Here is a 22,922-nt window from a genome sequence, read left to right as displayed (position 1 = left end):
TGTTGCAATTGGTGTCACTGAGCCAGTCTAGTGACCGCCCTTTAGTGTGGGTGGGTTCCTGAATGTGGTGTGTGAAACCTAAATCTGTTAAGGTGTTAGCGAGGTCAAGGGCTGCAGGATCATTAGGGTCTTGGTGTACCAGATTAAGGTCGCCAAGAATGATGGTTTGGGAGTTAGATTTTGCATTGTTGAGTACTAGAGTACAGATGTCATCCACAAAGGATGTAGGTGGGCCAGCGGGTCTGTATATTAAGTGAATAGTAACCGTTTGGTTAGCTGAAAGACCGAGAAAGACCGAGTTTGACAGAGAGTAGCTCTGTGGATTCCACCTTAGTGCTTGGGATGGTTCTAAGTCCTAGTGAGTTTCTAAAGATGAATGCAATTCCTCCACCTCTCGAGGTGCGATCACATCTGATGATGGAGTAATCAGTGGGGATGGCCAACGAAAGTGCAGGGCCAGATGCCGCGTGTAGCCAGGACTCAGAGATGGCGACGAGGTAGAGTTCCTGAGTCTTAATAAGGTCTGCGATGTCCAGAGCGTGTGCCGCTAGGGACCTTGTGTTAATCAGGGCAGCTTTAATTATGCCATAATGCCAAATAGTCACTCAACTGGAGAGTTCTGCCATTGCCCACCCACTACAGGCTACATCCCCGAACAAACCACCATGCACACAATGCGTTATGCTTTCCTTTAATTGCTGTACTCTCTGCTCAGTGTAAACCGGTTGCAGATTCATGAACCACACAGAACTTTGTTTGCACAACCAATGTTGCAGAACAATAAAGATTGCTGCTGCAACAGCAGATCTAAAAGGCTGTACAAATGGAAAAAATGTAAGGAAGTGACAGGGGGGGTGATGCACTGAACGATTGTAGCTGCAAAATTAAAACAGGGTCCGTAATGGGAATGTAGAGTGTTCAAAACACTGAAGGGCTGGAGGGAGAGTTGCCATAGAAAAATAAAGAGGTACTGAATGCCTGTTGGGAAATATTTTCTTTTTGCTGCTTTCTTCACATAGACTTGCATGCGACACCCTATGCTTTGTGCTCATTGTTATGGGATATCTGATCAGTCCATATGGCTGTCTTCCTTCCAGTGGTGTAGCAAACCATTTGGGGGCTGCCAAGCTCCTCAGAAAAGCAGGGGCCGCACCACACTCCGGGCCGTCCTTTGCCACCACGCATGCACAATGCCCATGATGATCATGCTGCCGCAGGACCACACCGGGCACTGCACTAGGTGAAAGATAAAATTGAATTTTTAATCAGTGTAAATCTTTCACTTAGTGTACAAACTAGAGGGCAATGCCAGATCCCTGGTACTGAAATATATCAACCACCATTGGCAGCTGGTACATTTTTCAGTTGGAGGGGCTTAAATATTTGCCACAAATATACAAGAGTGACATGGTGTAGCCATGGAGGCCGGCCCAAGGTGGGTTCAAGTTGAGAAGGGCTTCTCACCATGAGGATTTGTTTTAAATAATGAATTTAAATGGTGCATTATACAGAACACTTTCTGTGGAAAAAGTGGATAAAAATCGAGACCATTTGCAATAAAAATCCAATGGATACAAGTCACGAACAGTGCACAGGTCAATTACCCAACACACCTTTGTTGTTTTATCCCCCAATATGTCAGTATGAACAACATGTTTGCTGTGCTTGTATGTTTCCATGCTGGCTGTACCAATATATGCCAGTATTCCCATATAAGAACATACTCATGTTTGCTTTGTGCATACTGCCAGTGAGGCTACTATAAGAAAACCTGTCCACGCTGGCTTACCAGTACAACCACATAAGATACTCTTGTTGGCTTTACCATTACAAATGCCATGCCACAATAATAACACATGTCCATACTGGCTTCACAACTGTAGGGCAGTCTAGATTTGTGATAAAACAGTATGCATTATCATAGATTCCTGATAAACAATGACATGCCACAGCAAGAAATGCCTAGGCAGGCTGCACGCTCCATGTACACTCCATGTACACATCACACATTTACTTAGTACGTACGTTGTGTAGTCATGCATCTGATGCATGTGCAAGGTTCGCTGTAATTCTCTCCTCCTCCTTCACTTCCGTTTCACTTAAACCAGATGCATCATGCATACATTACACACACAGTACTGAGCCATATGATAGCGGTAACTGGCGCAGAGATATGATTGTAATATCTAGCATATTCTTGGAATGTATGTCCATATGACAGTATTAAGTATGATATGCCAACATGGAATAAACTCCTACGGTCCCCTCCCTCAAATAGTCTCATCCTGCCCTCTTCCTACTTCCCTTTAATCTCTGACTGTTTCTACAGAAAATCAATCTGTGGCCAAACTATTGCTGTTACACAAAATGCTGTTGGGGCCAGTTTCATCTATTATGCTTTTTACCTGACTGACGTTAGTAGAATGACTTCATAGTTTTATTATATGTGTAGAACACTGCTTAGATTGTGTCAGGTAAGGGGGCTACAACTCCCTAAGGAAATGTGTATGACTGCATAATGAGTTCAACCAATTTATTAAACTTTCTCAACTTGTTTGATTTTTAGACTTATCCCTAAGCTGTTTTATAATTGTGATCAAGGACAGGCCGATCCAGTAATAGCAGTTGCGAGAGACCAGAGCAGTGTCTATCTTAAACTTCTTATGCATGAAACGCAACCTCCATCTCATTTTGCAGTTAGCACCATCACCAGGTATGTGTAATGGTTTATATTGTGTTGCTTTTAGCTTGACTTACAAACTGGATATGGTATTACCTTTTTGAACTGCTCAAACCTCTCTTGATGGTTCACTGCTTCGCTTTAAATTATTGACATAATGGCGATGCCCAAACAATACTGTGAAATATCCATACATTGAGCACTGTTCTAGATCATGCTATATCACACATCTTTTCTGCATCCACTCTGCCCAAACTTCAAATCCTAACTGTTCTCTTTTCATCATCTATTGCTCTATTATGTTTTGGTCTAGAAGTGCGCCAAATGACTTCACAAATGGCAAAGCGTATGACTTGCTTTGTGTACAAGACCATATATCTTGAATATCCTAGAACTGTTGCTCTTAAGCAATTTTATTTAGGGGTGATAGTCATTTGTTTGTGTGTGATGAAACCGGCGTGCTTTTAAGTTGATTGGTTCCTATATGCCTTTCCCATGCCTTGTCATAAACTCTTGTCTGCATGTTACATTTGTGTCTACTGGACCCAGAGTGTACTTCATTTCCCTATGCACATAAGTCTGCTAACAGGGTTTAGCCATTTGTGCACTGCAGGAATTGTTTCAGTAGGACTTCACAGTATAATCTGTGGTTCCTCTGAGGACCTGGCCATTCATGCCATGGGCAACAGAGCACGCTATTCCAGGACATAGGCGGCCACACCCTGGCAAATTAAGCAAATCAACAGGCTAGAAAAAAAGGTTTTCACATTGATCATGGGTTTTTTATGTAGCAGTTAGATGTTTATTTTGGCAAGGAAAGAATGAACCCATCATCCATATAGTGTATCCTTCCACAAAACTGGATCTTGGATGCCTTTACTTCTCTGTGCATTGTGTATATCGTGAGGCGAGCCTTGCAATGATCCTACCATGCTCAGCATACGTTTGGTACAAAGGTTTGTAGACTTGCCTGTCGGTGGAATAAAAAGAGATCTGGTGCCCATTTTTAAAATTCGATGCCAAAAACATTTAGAGTACAAAGACGCAATGCCTGAAACAGAAGCTCAAATGTGGAAATTCATGCAAATTGGGGCAGTTTACAAACCAATGTTAAAGCGTTTGTATGTTGCCAGGCACCAGACATAGCCTACAATACCGTAGTTCGTATTTAAGGTGTGTTGTGCACCCAATTATGTCATAAGACTTATGCAAGTTTAGTCATGTATGCATAAAATGTGTGCGTATGTGTTTTGATGGGCACTTAGTTAGGTATGCAGGTATACAGTTTCCCTCCTATTTAGTCTGGGCCAGAACAGAAAATAACCTGTAGGAGGAGACTGAGTCAGCCGTTTGACACCAGTCCATGTCCACAAGGATCGCCTTATTCTGAGCGGTTTTTCAATGAGGTCCTGTCTGGTAGCACCCAGATCCAAGAGGATTCGATCTCAGATACTGGCCTAAACCATGAGAACCTCACAATCACCATTCCTAAGGGAGCCTCTCAATGACGAGAATAAAGAATTTGCATGACAAAACCACATTTTCCGAAATAGGAATTTTTGGCAATTAATTCTGGCAATCAATGACGTGAGTCTCGGGTCTCAAACCTGACCACAGCACATGTATTAGAGTTTGATAGGGCGAGACAATGTAAGTGCTTAAATGCAAAACGTCAGCCCCATATAGTGACTAATGTACGACCTTAGATTTATAGTAACGAATAATGAATGCAGAGAAGCGGACCAACTTGTGAAGGGGTTTAGATGAAATCCTTAAACCCAAGTACATGAAGTACTTTACCAGGACTAAGCTGGTATCACCAATACACCAGTTAAAGGATGAGGACTTCCGAAGAGCAGATATTTTAAGGACTTTTTTATTTGGAATATTAATGATAGTCATCAATGCAGTAGTTCTTCAGGGCTCTAATGGTTCGTTGTAACTCAATGGGAGTTCTATCGAGTAAGACTAAGTCGTCAACATATGCCAAAAACTCAAAAGGAGTACATCCTAATTTAAGAGGAAATTTTCCTTCGATTAAAACAATGGTGGAGCCATAACGCATCCCTGGGGCAGACCGTCAAAAGTAGATGTATTCCTTGACATTTTGCGACACATGTGCAATTGAATTTTTTAAGAGGAATTGGCATGTAAGTTGGCCACTATACTCCAAAGGGAAGCTGGTATACTCCACCCTGCAATTTGTATCTAATGTTTGGATCTGTTCCCACTGTCAAATGCTTTAGTCGAGTCAACAAAAACCATATACAGACGCAATCTTGTTACACTGGATTGCTGGATTGAAAAGGAAAGCAAAAAGCTGTTAAATCCGGTTCCTACCCTTTTAATCCATTCTTCCAGACCCAAATGACCAGCTATTAATCTGTTTAGAACAAGATAGGCAAACATTTTAAGAATTGTCCAGTTGGGTAATTGGACGATAATTAGCAGGATTCTGGCAGTCACTCTTCTTGAATATAGGTATAACGATTTCAGTCTGCCAGCAAGTAGGGATTATTTTGTGCTTTAGGATCAAAGAGAATAAAAGATACAGGATATTGGCCCACATAGCTGAATTATTTTTATAAAAAGGTTTGGTAAACCGTTGGGACTGGCTACTCGTGAGTTCTTTAAGTTTTTAATTAGTGATATTCGTTCATACAGGCAAAAAGGTATGTCCCATGTTGTAGCATCTTGTTCAATAACCTTACCTTATTTATTACGAGTGTACCGTTTCTTATAGTGAGCTGTACAGGTCCCTTCTGGCACGGTATTTAACTGGAAAAGATGCTGGTTTGTAGTATGTGTTCATAAGAGACTAAAATGAATGGGTCTGTTTAACAAAGACTGAAAGCATATGCTTGCTATTCTTTCGCAGCATCAGACCTTTGCAAGCTTTTAACCAATTCCTACAGTCCTGTTTCAATGTTTTGTATAAAGACTGATCATGATTAGGATTAATGGAGTGCAGATTTTTACGAAGGTCTCTTTTTTTAAAAAAAAATGTCATGATGGAACAAATTGTATTTTATTTTTTTAGCTTTATAGCTTATGCTGGAGTGAGAATCAGACATTTTCCCCTGGATTAGAAATAATGTACTAGAAAACTCCAAATGGGAAAACATGAGCTTTGAACACCAGAAGAGACCTTTAACTTGCAAGCATATTTGCATTGAACATATGACTAGCCTTTGGGGTGCCCATGTCAGGCGATTCTTAGAAGGGTTGATCTTTACGTGTAAAATGACTATAAGTTGCCTATTCTTTTGCTTAAGCTGAAAGGAACATTATAGGACATTGTGATCACTTTTGTCAGTCTCAATGACCTTCAAAAGGGAACGGGTTTGAGCAAGATTCTTCGAGACCAATATGTAATCAATGAATAAAAAAAAAACACTCCGCTTCCAACTATTCTTGGGGGAAGATCACCCTGAATGCTATTAAGAGCTGTAAGGCTCAAATATTATAAGATTTGGAAAATGCTATCTCCATTAAAGAATATTGCCATGCTTATCCAAAGGGTCCGTGCCCATAACATAAGTGGAGTTGAAATAACTGCTATAAAAATATTCCCTCATCATTTTTATGCCAATTGAGCAAAATATTATTTAACGGTGCCTACAATTTTTGACTCTCAAAACAAGTTGGATTGAGATAAATTAATTAATAAAACGTTTGGCCTAAGCTAGAGATCATTAGTGCAAAAAGGCTAGTGGTTTTCTCATAGAGAACATGTGCAAAACAGAAAGTTCATTACTAACATCATCCAAAAAGACAATGTTGGGTCTTCCCCTCCGACCCTTCTGTGCTGGCTGCAGATAGGATGAGTAACCATCAATAAAACGAGTGTCCCCCAATCAAACCTCTTGCGAAAGAATAACTTGATAATCTCTAAGGTTAACAATTTGCGTGTCTAAATTCTGCAAATTGGTGAAACCCCTGGTATTCCACAAATATATTTTAACAATTTCAGAGCTGATATTAAAGATTAAAAAGTGGTTTGAATTGCAGAAGAGATATTACCTTGCGTAAATTCCGAGTTATCCCACGTAGAGAACATATTCACCATGCAGACCCGGCTGCTTCTTTAATTACTGCATTCAATAACATTTTGTTGTTGGTTCCTTGTGCTCGTAGCACCTACTCTTGGAATGCATCACTTTTGCTTCCACCCACAGTGCAATATCATACACAGGGGTGTGTGTATAGTGCCACCTTTTCCTAAGGTTCTTAAAGCACTTACTGTCGAGATGCATCAAATGTGCTCCCAACAACAGTGCAATATTATGCATGGGTGCGCATCGTGAGCCACCATGCATCAACAAGCTTATAGCACAATCTCTCTGGATGCATCAAATGTGCTCCCAAACACAGTGCAAATGGAAGATGAGTCTGCATTTGAGTGAATATCCAGGTGGAACACCTTAGTAATATGATTAGCCGCCATAGGGTCACCCAGATCAAATATAACAGCAGGAGTGGAGAATGAGGATAATGGACAAATACTACATGTTGGATTATCCACAATTCTCGGTTGATGTAAAAAATAATTTGTTTGATTATTGTCAAGCGCAAGAATTCAAGAACCAGAATCTTATAAAGAAACATTGATAAGTATGTTAGAACTTAAATCAACTTCCTCAGCTCTTTCCTCAGCTGAAATTGATTGCCATATTTTGCCCACAACTGCCCACGACTTAAAAATTGTAGTATGTTACCATCAGAGTCAGATGCAACTGAAGTTTGAGTTGATTATCATGCTTTCTTAGATTTCTTTTTTTTCTTTGCCTTCTTTGTAGGATTAAGAGTGGGAACGTTCGATGGTTCATCAGCCTCTACCAACTGATGTTCATCAATAAAAGATACAGCACAAGAAGGGGATTTTAGCAATTATTGCAGACATTACAGACATTTTCTGGAACCACGATTGTTGTAATTATGCTTTGCCTTCACATTATTTTATTTTTTTGGGATGTGTTTGCATTGTTTTTTGTGCTTTTAACCATCCCCAATTCGGAAGGGAAAGGACCATCCTCTGTGTAAGCCAAAGAGTCACACACTGCTTCAATTGCTGGACCTAGAGCTTCATCATGAGTATCTGTAATTGATGGGTCATAACGGAAGTCTAATGGCCCCAAAATAGTCATCCTTTCAAGGATTGATGTTTTTTAAGATTAGCCCTTTTATAAAGAGAGTTGGAGTTCACCGCCCTGAGTGTGCTGCTGCAACTTAATCTCATTAATAATATTGTCATAAAGTCTGACTAGTGAGTTGAGAAAGAAGTTCAGTGCTGTGATGGAGGCGGAGCCTAGGTTGGAGGCCACTAAAGAGGATTGTACTAAGTGTGGGGATGATAGATTTTCTGGGGATCTGGTGCTCAAACAAGGTTGGTTTGCGATATTGAAAGAAGAATCCAGTAGACGCTCAGGGAAATGTGAAGGCAGAAGCCTTCTGTCCCCTTCAGACGAAAGCAAGGCCTCTAAAAAGTCCTCAAGAGCCTCTGCCATAGGACTAGAGTAGGCTTTAGAAATATTGCATCCAAAGATGACTGGAGAGTTATTGCCGGATAATACATGGAGGTTGGGGGGGATCCAACAAGGGAACAGTATGTGCTAAAGGATTACACTCGGCAAAGTCGCCCTCCATATGCCCAACTAAATGCAGGTTACCAGGGCTGGACTATATTCTTCCACAGCTTCAAACAAGTTATTCAGTACAGTCTTGTTTGATTTATTTTTATTTTTTACAATAGTCTAATCCTGGATGAAGACATGTGAGGAGGAGCTGACGAAATGTACTCTTGAGTGAACAGAAGACAGCTTAGAAGAAGTGGTCACCAAAATGGAGGGGGGCAGGACTTGTCTGAGTGACAAGGTTGATGGCGTGAGAGTTGATTTGAGGTGACCATTTAAGGGTAGCGGGGGTTACTACAAGGTATTGCTACAGATCTCATACATGATCTAAAGTAGGAAAAGTGGAGATAAACTTTGTCACTTACCAGACCCGCCGACCCCCATATACTGCCTCAGACTGCACTTGACGTGCACTTTGCGACTGTTTTGCGCCTCAATGTTGTTTTTGAATGGTCACTCCCAGACCTTGCAGAAACAAAGTGGAAAGACTCCCACAGACACAAGGAAGAAGTAGAAGAAAGATCCTCCAGCCAGATGCCAAGAATGCCCGCAAAGCACTCGAGCCGCTCCTGCAGGGGAAAGTTGGATCCTTTTGCAACACTCCTCAGCCTCAGAGTGCACTTGATGTGCACTGTGAGATCTTTTTCTTTACACCATGGTAGGGCTTCACGCTATTTCAACATTATGGATATTTATGTCCTGGGTTCTTGTTGCCCACATTTCTCCAAAGAAAGTACCACGATGTCCATTGTAAATCCTGGCAATGTGACTTAGAACTGAAATGTCCTTGATCTCGACCTGCCTAGGTAGGAAATCAGCAAACTGAAAGCGTGGTCACAGAATGCATTGAAGGAACTGCAAATTCAAAATGGCTGTCCAGGTATTTATAACCTTTTACTTCCTGAGTAAAAGAGATGGGCTTCAAGAAGAAGACACCAATCATGCCCCAAGGAAAGGACTTAACCATTTAATGGCAAGGATGTGGAGTTGGGTCGTTCTTCCAGTTGGGCATGACTAATCGGAGTGACTAGCGAGAACCTCTGTCAAAAATACCTTGATCATAGTGATTGTAGGGGACTTCAATGGGGTCCCGGACCTCTTGAAAGACAAGTCACACCCACCCAGTACTGGAGACCTCACCAAAGCCCTGGCTCTCCTACAACTATTTAGAACCTTCGGGTGGTGGATTCATGGAGAGTACTCCACCCATCCGAAAGAGACTTTTCCTTTTATTCTTATGTCCACCGAACCTTCTCCAGGATAGATCTTCTCCTAGTGTCCCCACAAATCTTCACGTTTACTAACAATGTGACAATTGGCTCCAGAATCTTGTCTGATCATGCTCCGGTGACACTGGAAATCCGAGTGCAGGAACCAGCTAACCCCCAATAGCGCAGATGGACTCTATATGATCCGATTCTCAACGAGATGCCACTCGGATGCAATTGCAACCACGATCACCAACTTCTTTAAGGAGAACCACAGTGAGGACACCTCTACCGCCAACACTTGGGACACAATGAAGGCAGTAGTGCGGGGTGAACTGATTGCGCAAAGAGTGGCCTATCATAGACACAAGCGTCAAACTCGCCAGGGCCTTGAAGATTTTAAAAATGTGGAAAGGACCCATAAGCAGAAGGGCTGGACCCCTAAAACTCAGCGGGCCCTCCAGATAGCACAGAAAAAGATTGAGGCCCACTATGCTGAACACACTGCCCACCAAATGGCAAAAGCAAAACAGTTTTATTATGCTAAAAACAACAAAGCAAATAAGCTACTAGTGGCCAAACTTGCCAAGGTGAAGAGGAACAATACAATTGTGGGCCTGCGGGACCAACGAGGCAAGGTCCATTACGCTGACCAGTACAAACTGCAGCTCGCTGCGGCCCACCTGACTCAGGTGATGACCGCTCCAGCGCGGGACATGGAGGAACAGAAGGAATACTTACGGGGTGCAGCGCTCCCCTGGCTAAAAAGAACAGCCCGTGACTCTCTGGAGGCGCTGATTACTGACAAAGTGGACGAGGCAATAAAAGCTCTTAAATCCCGAGCCCCTGGCCCTGATGGCTATACAACCAGGTTCTACAAGATTTTCAAACCCCAACTGTTAGCACCTTTGGTACAGTTGTTTAACTCGTCCAGGACCACGGGCACTGTAACCCCGTCCATGCAGGAGTCAATTACGGTCTTACTACCTAAACCTGGGGGCGATCCGAAGAACCCTGCATCATATAGACACATTGCCCTGCTCAACATAGATGCTAATATTTACTCTAAAATCCTGGCATCTCGTCTGTCTCGATTCTTGCCGGAGATAATCAGTGCGGATCAGAGTGGCTTCCTCAGACACCGCTCCACGGCAGACAACATTCAAAGAGCCTTGGATCTGGTGGATCTCGCCTCCCGAGATTCCCGGGAGTTGGTGCTCTTGGCCCTGGACGCGACCAAGGCGTTTGACAAAGTGGATTGGACTTTCATGAGGCTCACCCTTGAGGCTTTTGGATTTGGCCCGGAGTTCTGCACCATGATGCTGGCAAATTACAAAGCCCCCAAAACCCTTCTCAGAGTTAACAGAACCCTCTCCTCCCCCATCAACCTAACTTGCAGAACCCAACAGGGATGCCCGCTGTCGCCATTTCTCTTCGCTTTAATTATGGAACCGTTTGCCCAGCGGATCAGGTTGAATCCTGCAGTTGAAGGCTTTCAATCAGGCCCGACGCACCACAAGCTGGCCCTCTATGCAGATGATGTCCTTCTGACTATCACGAAACCCCGCTCCTCCCTCCCTCAAGCCCTGGCTGAGATAACAAGCTTTGGCAGGGTCACAGGCTTCACAGTCCACTACCGGAAATCAGTCGCCATGGGAGTGGGCTTGACCCGAGAAGCCCTGGTTCCGCTGTGCCCAATACAATGGTCGACCAAAGGAATTAGCTACTTGGGAGTTCAGATGCTGGCCAGTCCAAGCGAAACTTATCGGGCTAATTTTCCCCCATTATTTACAAACTTGGAGGCAGATTTGAGACGCTGGGCGACACGGGAGATATCGCTGATGGGCCGTATTACAGCCTGTAAGATGAACTTACTACCGAGATTTCTGTATGCATGCTCCACACTCCCAGTGCCGGTTCCGGCGCCAGCCCTTCAACGCTTACAGAAGAAAATTCTGCAGTTTATTTGGAGGGGGAAAAAGCCCAGGATCCCTAAATCCACGATACTGGGCAATGTGAAATTGGGTGGGCTCGGGATCCCTGACTTGCAGAAATACCAAATGGCGGCTCACCTGTCTTGTATCCAATCATGGCAAGTCCTCACCAACCGCCCTAGATGGGTGGACCTCGAACAAGCTTTCTCCCACATGTCCCCCCTCCGGAACGGCGACAGTGGCGGAATCTCCTGGCATCCACCAAACACACCATTTCGGTGTGGGACAAGGTGTTGAAACAGAAGAGGATCCCGACGGGGCTCAGCCCCCTCTCCCCAGTGTTCATAAACCCGGCCTTCTCTCCTGGTCTGTCTCCCCGGAATTTTAAGGCCTGGATTGCAGGAGGCCTAGAGACCCTGGGTCATCTTTTTGAAGGGGGCCAACCCTGCACCTTTGAGTGATGCAAAGAACTCTTTAGGATCCAAGAATGAGATAGGTTCACATATACCCAGCTACACCACTGGTGCACCCATCCACAGACTCGCCAGGTGGCTACTCGTCCCCCCAGAGCCATCGAATTGACCCTTAAGGAGCTCCCGCCCCGAGGAAGAATCTCCACTCTATACAAGCGCCTCCAAACGGACTTCCTAACCTCCAAGACCCGGTATATGGCCCTATGGGAGGCGGACCTGGGCCATCCGATTGAAGACCAACAGTGGGTTGACATATGGTCCCGGGCTCTCACCTCCTCATCATGCATCATGAATAGAGAGTGTGCCTACAAGCTCCTCCTCCGGTGGTACTACCCTCCCCTAAGACTCCACCACATGAACTCCACGATCAACCCTTAATACTGGAGGCAGTGCGGCCAAATAGGCTCCTTCTTCCACATGTGGTGGTCCTGCCCCAAGGCCCAAGCCTTTTGGAAACAATGCCTGGCGACGATAGCGGACATCACTCCGGTGCGACTGCACTTGGCCCCCGAACCTATCCTCCCCGGGATCTACCCCAGGTCTGGCCCCAAGGCCAAACTATTATCACAATGCCTACTTGCGGGCAGGAACGTGATAGCCCGCACCTGGAAAACGACGGAAGGCCCTCTCATGCCTTTCTGGTGGATGAAAGTCTGGGACGTCCTGATCGCCGAGAAGGTGACGGCTGCCGGAGCAGGCACCTTGCATCGCTTTCACAACATCTGGGGTCTGGTATTGGAGTTTGACCAAAGGTTCCCAGCCCTGACTTTCAAGCCCCAACTGGCCAGGAGAACTATTCAGGATGGAGAACCCCTACAAGGAAGTGAAGAAGGAACTTGAGACCGAAAGGTGGGGTGGGAGGAGCGTCAAATGGTATTACTGTATACTACATGTCGCAAGTGATTAAGCTTTGTATTGCCATAACCTGCCTGTTTAAAATAAACACGTTTAAAAAAAAAATACCTTCATCATGTGAAGAGACTCTTCAGTCTCTACGAATGGCTCCGTTCATCCTGACCATCCTGATCAGGCCAAAAAGCTTCTCAGACCTCCCAAGAGGGGAAGGCTGCATGACGGTAGCGAGAGGCTTGGAAGCCTTTCTGAAATGGTGGTTGTATTCTTATAGAGTGATGAGGCCACTCGCTGAGGACCTTGCTGAGGTGTTGCAGTCTGTGACTCCCGTTTCCTGCAGTAGTCTATCTTCCAGTTCCATTGTGAGGAAAAGGAGGAGTTTGCTTAAAAGCACCTTTCTGCCGCGGAGCTGCTCGCTGTGGTGCTTGCAGTCTGTGGCAGTCCGCGGCCATCCGCAACCTGCTAAAACGCACAAGCTCACAGACTGTCAAATTTCATTCGGAAGAAAGAGAGACACTGGCTTCGAAGTCAGCGCACTCAAAGTGAAGATAGTGGGCTGGAACACCGCAGCCCACTAAAACTCTATAAAAGTAGGAAACGACTGGATCATCACACAGAGAAACGAGAAGACAAGAGGCAAAAAACATAGCAAATTTCAGAGCTCACTAAAGAAGCCTTGGAAATTTTTTTTAACATACGTACTAAAGCAGCTGCATCTGAGAGAAATGAGATATCAGATGCAGACCTACTAGAAGGAACACTTGAAGTAACAGAAACTACACATCCTGCTACTAATTGCATCCAATCAACTCTGAAACAAAACATGGATCTCTACAATGCTTCCAAGCTAAACATCGATACTTTAAAAAAGATGGCATTTCGGGGATGTGGGAAAAATAAGCACTTGGGTTTTCCAAAATTCCCTCTGTGCACACAAGGTACGATCACAAAATCAATGCAAGATAACAATGCCTCAAAAAGAGGACACAGCGATAAGCCATTAGGAAAGCCTGGGAACACAGCTGAAGCAGGACTCACTATGTCCTCAGACTTAAACGAGGAGCACCTAAAGCAGAAATCGCACAGAGAAACGATCCACAGAGGCTACAACAATCACAGAAGGTTATCTTCAGGAACTAACTCATGGGCCGATCCCAACAATCTGGGACAACCATGCTAAACAAAGCACAGAAATAGAAGCACAGGAAACTCGAACATTACTGCACCCTCCAAAAACTCCACGGAACCACAAAAGACTGAGCGAAATGTTTGATTATTAATTTTATATAGCGCTTTATACCAAAGCGCTTTACAATAAAATAATGGAGAAGCAAGTTAACAAACATGAGACAAACCATTGTAACAATATGTAGAACAATTTCCTTGGATCTAGGAGATGAGGGAAAGTGAGAAGGAAGGGAGAGAAGGGAAGGGGATAAGTTCAGTTGTGTGATATAAGTCGGGTGGCAGTGAGAGGAAGGGAAGGGGAGGTAAGGGGGTGGGGGAGAAGGGAGGAGAAAGGTAGGAGGTCAATGGGGGGAGTGGAGAAGAAGGGCTTTCAAGGAGGTGCGGAAGGAGGTGAAATCTCAGGTGACGCGGGAAACACAACTCCAAACAAAAAGATGGATCTCTTTTCTATAATGTCAACACTTACGATAGCCCTGGCCCCATTTACAAAACTCTACGAATCCTTAAATGAAACAATGAAGGACCACTTGACCATGACGGCCTTCGCACAAACAAGACTATCTTTTCTAGAAGGATACATCACTTTGAGGGAGGAAAAAAAAAAAACTACAGCTGACAAAAATATCCAAACCGGGACTACTTTAAGGACGGATCAGGAATCTGTACTGACAGTCACTGATGACTAAAATTTTCCACTTCATGGCTCAAAACAATACAGCAACTTCTGACAAAACAGGAAAGGCGCAGTTAGCACCTGGGCCACGAGAGATTCCAACACAATTAAAGGACCCTCGACCAACGAAACACATGAAAACATCACATGACAAGAAATATGGCCACAAAACCATGCTCAGAAAGTTCCATCGAAAAGTGAACACACTTCAACCAAACCTAGACAAAATTGGTGCATGCTGGAACGGACAAATTGTCTATTCCAAATTGTAGAAGATCCTCCCCTTGAGGGTGCCGCTCAATCTAGAGTAAAAGAAAAGGACCTCCTGGTTCTGCAAAAAACAAAAGGCAAAGTGTTATGACAAAAACTCTGTCATGTCGAAACCAACAGCCCCTATTTTTGAAAAAGAGAACCATTCGAAAAAGAAAACAGACAAAGAAATCCGCCAAGCTCAAATTCAATCACCCATGAGACCCCGACGGCTGTTCTCTCCAACGGACACTGAACTTATGGAATCTATACTAAACCTCAGTCAGCATTCTTTTGAGTCCTCAGAAATCGACCTAGCATGGGAAACGAAAGGCTACACATTCACGTCATAGTCCAATTGAAGGGGAACCAGAAAAAATGCTTATTATTCTAGATCCAGAATCCCCAACATTCCTTACCCTTGAGGAAAAAAAAGACATGGCTATGTCAAAAAGGGATATAAATCGACATATGCACAAAGCAAAGTCTGATCACAACAATAAACCACTAAGGTGGTCATCTAAAGAGTGTCCGTCCACCCAAGATTTCGATAAGGGGAGAAACACCAAAGACGATCAGGGTTCTAAAGGTAGGGATAGGCGAATGCCTACGAAATCGAAATCAAAAGTACATACAAAACCAGGACCAACAAGATCCCCGGACAGAAGAAACCTCACAAAAAGATATGAAAAAAAAGAGCACAGAAAGAAAGATATGATAAAAGATTGCGAATCACAAGAGCTAAAAGATCCACGAAAACATGCTAATTTTTACTTGAACGACTGCTGGAAGAGGATGGACGCATAATGCTAAACCGAAATATGACACTGGCTCTTTTCCGTCATATTCCATCACTGAGATCATTGGGCTCGGATGACATTGACATCATCGAGTTTGTAGACGATAATGTGACGGATAAAGTCTATCTGCACATCTCGTCACAATCAGTAAGGAAAACACTGAGAGAAGCAAGAAACAAACTCAGATCCCTAGCCTGTGATCTAAGAGAAGTAGAACATCACTGTTCTGATGCAGAAAGGGAGTTGCACAGACCCATTGGAAGATCAACTTTGCCAACTTGCACACCGATAAAGCAAGAAAAAAGGAGTGGCAAATGCCAACAGACTAAGATCTTGGGAAACGACAACCACTAAAAGTTTGAAATCGCGGACAAGAAGTCCCGACAGTTCACAAAATTCCACCCGAAGAGGATGTCACCGCAGTTCACCGGAACCAAAACCGACAAGGCAAAACAAATCGCTCCATGAGAAACGGGAATATAAACCCTCGACTAGGCAAGATTGGCCTGACTCCAGAAAGCAAAACAAAGAAGAGCCTATGCGAGACAAAAAAGCACATAGTGACATCTCTTGAAGATGAGCGGGTCCCACATGGCCCACAGCAAAACTGGAAAATCATAATAGATCAAGACATACCCAGAACCGGACATAGGGGGCCAACATCGCACTCCGCCGAAATCTCAAAGAAAAGAAGCAAAAGCAATGGGCCTTTCTATCGCAAGTGCTGGCCAACCATAAAAGATCATATCCACCAAAACCTGTATCATCTATGTCAAAGACAACAAAAAATTCACTCTATGCTACACCACCGAACCAGATAACATGTTTGAACCCACATGTGGAACACATGTGGATTCAAAAATCTAATGAGCACATCGGATGTTAACTTGGGATCATTTGACATCTTGTGTGTCCAGGAGACTTGGCTCTTGAAGAAACCATCAATAGATGGTTGTGAGATAGCCTACTCACCGGAAATCCAAGGCCCTCTTGGCAGACCACAAGCAGGCATGATTTTAGCAATTCAAGCTGGAAGCAATCTTCAGTAAAATTCTAGTAAACAACCCCTTTATACTAGCAATTGTGATTCTGCACAGACCTGACTCACTTCAGAAAGATCTGGTGAAAAGCAAGCTCTATTTGGTGATCAATGTTTATAGGAACCCGGAAGCATTCACGGATACCTTCTTTATGAACAAGATTGAAAACTTACTAGACGACACCTTACAAGAATTCAAGATTGTCCACATAATCATATGTGGGGGATCTAAATGCAACAGTAAACATCTCAACACAGAAGGAGGAGATCAGAAATCCAACAACAAAATCCACGTTTGGAAACACAGGGTCCTCCGTCTCAAACTCAGATAAGAGGTTCACAGTGGTCTTCCCATATGGATGCTAGAGACCTGCATAATCTTCACTTTTCAAAATAAAAAAACTCATCATATCTTCAAACTTGGGAACATGAGGATCGCAAAGCCAATTTGGATCACATATATGTCTCCAAAGATCTAATGTCAAAGGTAACATCTTTTGAAGTAATGAGAACTTCACACAGTGACCACAACCTCTTGAAAGCTTTGTGGGAAACGGAAATATCTCCAAATCTTCCCAGAAGAGCAACCATGACTTCCAAGCTAGAAACAAACAAAGGAGGAACACGCTTGTGGCTAAACTCGACTTCAATAAAAAACATTACAAGGCAATATCAACAAGCCAGAATAATAGACAAGGAGACACAAGGAATGCCTCAACCAGATTGTCCTTTGTTGATTCCTTACCATCAAAGGACTCATTGCAAAACCTACGCGTCCAACTGTCACACCAACAATCAACTTTTGAAAACAAAAAGATCCAATTAATAAGGAGAGCAAAAAAAACTATCAAAAAACATAGAAGCTGCAAGATATGCAACAAGAAAATACAAAAGCTGGATAAAGTTGCACGAAATCGCCATGTATCAACATGATTCAGAAAAAATGCTCTCCATGCTAAGTGGGAAACAGGCAAAAGCCTTCTGGTCATTAATAAACACAGGAGGGGCAGCCACACAAGAGGCATTACTAAATAGTGTGACAGAAATCCAATGGATATCCCACTTTTCAAAGCTATTTGGATCACCATTGACCGCTACCTCCGAATCAGAAAGTTGGGACAACAGGACAAAACATTGATTTGTGAAAAAATCGCAAAATTGAAAACCTTGCGAGCCCCAGGTCCGGAAGGGATTTCCAACACTGACCTAAAGTCAAACTGCGAAGCCTGGCTGCACTGAGTGCTGAAAAATTTAAGATCTGCGCCACTTTACGTTAGAATCCCTCATTGTGGAAAACTGCAAATGTGGTACCCAGTCACAAAAAGAGGGACAGGGGGGATCCAATTAACTATCACCCAATTGCTTTATTAGACGCCATTGGGAAAATCTTTGGGTCTTCCCTCCTTGACAAATTCAAAATATGGGTAGCCACTTCAGAAGGGCAGAACCGGCTTCACTAAAAATATGGGCACAGCGGCCAACATTGCGATCTTAAGCATCCTAAAACCAAAGGTTATGGAAGGTTCTCAAAGAATAGCTCTAGCCTTCATCGATCTCTCCCAAGCTTTTGACAAGGTCAATCGAGAGATACTCTGGGCGAAACTAAACAAATGGCATTGCCCGTCAACAATTCTGGACGCCATCAGGGAATTACATACAGACACATCGATGAGAGTACGTCTGAGCGGCGCAGATTTATTGTCTGCAAAAAATACTCAATTTTAGAGGAGTAAAACCAGGGTATCCCCTGGCTCTGGCCTTATATAAGGCATACATCGGTGACATCCGTCAGATGGAAAAAAAATTAGAACCTTTACAGCAACTGTTGGCAAATAAAAAATAAACAGACTGCTATATGCGGACAACATCATTCTCATAGATCAAACAGGAGTAGGCCTACAAAGAAAACTGGACACCTTACAGGCCTACCTACGATCAAACGACTTAGAGATCAATCCTACTAAAACAAAAGTAATGATCCTTGAGAAAACCGCAAAGAGAAAAGAAACAACCTCCTGGCAGTTGGGAGGCTCCTACCTAGAAAAGGTAAAGTCCTCCAGATATCTGGGTGTTATTTTCAATCTCCACCGACAAGAACTACTGATGCAGGAATTTCTGTTTACGAAAATCAAAAGTCTAACTACACAAACAAGGACTATGGACAAGAAAATGTTGCCGCTTCTCTCTTCAAGCCTCACTGAATTTCTACAAAGGTGGTGCCGGCAATAGTTTATGGCGCAGAAGCTATGCCTGCTATTCCGCCCCATATCTGGCAAAAATTGGAAGGCTATTCTTGGAGAAAAATACTCGTACTACCTTCTTTGACCCCAATAGCATCAATCCGAACAGAACTAAGTCTGACACCCTTGAAAGGCACAGTGGATTTAAATGGTCTGATGCTCTTCAGGAAAATTCAAACTTCGAAACAAAAAATATTCAACCTTATTCTTGATGAAATGAACAAAGGATCTGGTATCATGTTAAAAAAAACGACCTACTCTTGGATGAAATTGGCATTTCGAAATCGTAACTCGAATATAACCCAACAAATATGGGCCAAAAATTCAAAGAATGGGATTGGTGTCAGACCCTAGATATGGCATAGAAAAACTAACTAAACGCCTACCATTCAATGCTCTGAAAATTAACGAACCAATGAAATACCTAATCAAATTCCCGAACAAGAGACTTTCGATCATTCTTCCTGAGAGCACAGCTAAACCTGCTAAAAACTAACGAAATACTGACAATCAGAGGTGTAGCCATCCAAAACAGATGCAGGTTCTCCGATCACGAGAATACAACCGAAAATATCAGACATCTGCTGCTCCTGTGCCCTGGACTGGCTAAGAAAGAAACATTTTCATGGGGCATTTATTTATGGAACTTAGGCTGATGGACGAGGATTACTGGTGGTCCATGATGAATGGCACAAACATGAAAACAGTAATCACAGTAGCCAACTTTCTGGAGAGCAGCCGGCACTCACTCACTTTTTACTGTGGGAGCACAGAATCCAGAAGCTGTCCCTAAAGATAGAGGACAAAGGGTTGTTAGTTCTACACTTGTAAAAACTGGCAACACAGTTTAATCAAGTATAAAAAAAAAATGTTAAAACACAGGAGGGCTGCTTGAAACTGGAAAGCAACATATTATTAGTAACAGTCAGGGGCTCCCACTCCACCATTTTCATATGGTAACTTTAGAGTGCTCATTTTTATTCTGCCTGATGTACTGTCCCAAAACAAATATGAGAAATATATTAATTAAACAGAAATGGCAAAATGTGGTATGCCCTGAGAAAACATATCAGGCCCTGGGAGGAAACCTAGCCTTTCCAGATGGAAGGAAATTTGACCAAAACCTAATAGTGCTTGAATCCCTTTACCATTTCAGTTGCATTAAAGGCATACACTTTGCTCCTTTTGGCATTAACCCAAATACAGAGCTACCTAAACATGCTGTTCATCATGGCAAGAGCAGGCACCTTAAAGGTTTAGGTTTAACCCCAGAAATGTTTTCCAATTTATTTTCAGGTCTACAGCCACCCCATATTCCTCATTATGTTCCACTAATCCTTGAACGGAAGTTGCCAGGGCCCTTGTATATAAACGGATACCCTAATGCAATTTCATTCTGAACAAACAAGCCAGTTGTTCAGTGTGAATGCTAACATCAAAAGATGATCACCTTATCTGGTACCACAGACATCCCACAAAACTACAATCTTTTATATTGTATCATTTAGTTTTAAATCTTGCCAATATTTTTACAGCAATGCAATCTATTGTACAAACTGGTTGCACAGCCGAAATCTTCTTAAGACTTCTTGAATACAAATCCATACTATCAGAGTCTACAGATATTAAACGTGGCAATATGTTGTGGAATTAAAGTTTCTTGGCTTTCTTAGCCAACTTTGGAAACTATTTTGTGGTCTATGTTGATCATAGATATAGGCTTGTAAGATCCACACTATGCATAATTTTTGCGCAGTTCAGTAGCAGAATGATTGCCATCTCACTAAGGGATTGCGGCAGACAACCACCTTTTAAGGCCACATTACACATGGCCAATAGTTTCGGAGTGAACAGACAAACATGTTTAATAAACCTTTATGGAAAGACTGTGCCCCCCATTTGTCTTGCTGTCTCTTTGTTTCCATTGGCAACTTTTTCCCTGAAATCTATATTGGGCTATACATCATCTGCCTCCAGAAATAGTGCAGACCCTCGGCACACTCAGTTGGTGTGTTGAGACTTTATTTTTTATCTTTTATCATAGTCCCTTCATTCAGAATCTGTAAAATATACCTGGGCCCATTTCTTGTTCACCATCCATGCAAGGGTTCTCCCTGCGTTATCTGCTTTGCTATGTTTCACCAAATCTGGTTTATTACATACTTCCTTTCCAGTTTCCCAATTTGATGTTCCAAGCTAAATATTTTCCATTTCAGGGTATACCCCGAACACCAGACATAGTTGCAATACTTGACCAATGAAAGCAAGAGTCCCCCGAAAGGCCGTACCCTGCCCGCAATGAAGGACACACCCCAGGAGGGAATGAGACCACGACCAAGTGTGGTTGAATGTAAAGCGTTTTTTCTCTAGTCAAATAGGGAATGCAAAGGACTCTGCAAGCTCCGAGAGCGCTCTTTCTGAGAATAGCAAAGACAGTGTTATTTATTACAAAACCCTGTCATACGTCCTACATACTATAGGGGGCACATAGTCTCAGGGATTGGGTGGCGTTGACTAACTATAGGTGAACCCGCGATGAGCGGCTCCAGGATTGATGGACATCTGCATGGTGCCAACGTGGGGTGGATGGGTCAGCTGGGCTCATCGGGGTGTAGCTGCCAGGCCAGGCGCGGTCAGTGTCGTTGATAGATGACTGCACTAATCTTCTGCCCTTATGGCCACACACACACACAAACACTCATCCGTTAGACAATTCCAGTTGTCCTGTAAATCCTACAATATGTTACTCTAAGAAATAATAGGAGACCGGAGGAACAACATGCAATGTGAAGCTTCACCAATATATCAGTGCACTGTTACTTTTGACCTGCTGAAGGGTGTCATAAACTTGGGTGTTTGGTTTGAGGGCACGAGGTGAGATGTCCTGTCATTCCGTTCTTGTTAGATGTAGTGAAGGATTACTTTATGATATGTTAGTACAGGGTTGAATACCTATCTCCAAGGCCCATTAACTTGGGGTGACCTGGAGTACTACTGGACATGCAAGGTTGCACCTCTGGCCCCTTGAGGCAGTGGGGTTTAGGACCGGGTTGTAAATAATTCATTTGGCCGACCATGGCAGCCTTGGACATGGGGGAGGTGAATGCTTGAAGTGGGTCCAACTGAATGAGGGGAGGTGAGGCCGTGCTGCTTGCGCACCAACAAGACCTGGTGGGCCTTCGCGGGAGGAGGGGGGAGATGGCCTTGTGGTTATATGCAATTCTCTATGCCTGGGCTGCACACAATACCATACGAGGGGATGGTTAGTAACGTTAGTAAATTTAAGATCATTACACATTTCTAGTGTTTATACATTCATGTACTACTCCACATGTGACTGAGAGTCTGGCAGTGTTTACATATATCATATAACATTTAGTTGAATACATTTTAGCAATTACTTAGGGCATCAGATGGATAGATGACACATGAGGTAGCATTAGGTTTGGTTGTGTACTCAGGAGCAAAGGTATGTTCATTTGTGATTGTACATTTACATTCTTGTCATACATTTAAACGTGTCCCACTGTATGACAGACAAGTACTTTCAGTAATGCTTTTTCGCCTTCCCTTGTACATTAGCAGCAATCGTTAGTTAGCACTAGGTAGGCTGTGTCAAGCCCTTTCATTGAATCTTCAAAGCACATAATGTCTTGCGACGGGCTGGGGTCATTCTTGCTTTATCAGTACTGTAAACTTTTATCCCTTTCCCAACACCTGTTATAACTTATACAGACTTTGTGAATCGTTAGGCTCTGATATGCGGTTAGCACTTCATTTGGGGAACATAGCAGGGGTTCATACACGGAGGGCATTGACACCATATATGTTAAATGTTAGGGGTTAGGTGCTGGGTCGAGGCCTGTTCAATTGGGATGGTTTTTGTTATTTTCCAGACTTGAACCGCGAGTCAGGTCACTACGGGGACAGTGATGTACTGCGGAAGGTAAATG

General features: G+C 43.3%; 1 protein-coding gene across 4 annotated transcripts in view; it reads left to right on the top strand.

Moving 5' to 3' along the window:
- The window catches only part of HTT (huntingtin), a 2,905,635-nt gene that overhangs the window by 765,880 nt on the left and 2,116,833 nt on the right, over positions 1 to 22,922 (top strand). For all 4 annotated transcript variants that reach the window (XM_069632055.1, XM_069632053.1, XM_069632052.1 and 1 more), the window contains one exon: positions 2,567 to 2,713. In XM_069632055.1, the coding sequence (XP_069488156.1) occupies positions 2,567 to 2,713 (147 nt within the window). The remainder of the gene's footprint in view (positions 1 to 2,566; positions 2,714 to 22,922) is intronic.

This window comes from Ambystoma mexicanum, chromosome 6q (genome assembly GCF_040938575.1).
Source record: "Ambystoma mexicanum isolate Mex_15411 chromosome 6q, UKY_AmexF1_1, whole genome shotgun sequence".
NCBI classification, from domain to species: domain Eukaryota; kingdom Metazoa; phylum Chordata; class Amphibia; order Caudata; family Ambystomatidae; genus Ambystoma; species Ambystoma mexicanum.
Note: the sequence above shows the minus strand (reverse complement) of the source record. Positions and strands in the feature narration are given on the sequence as shown.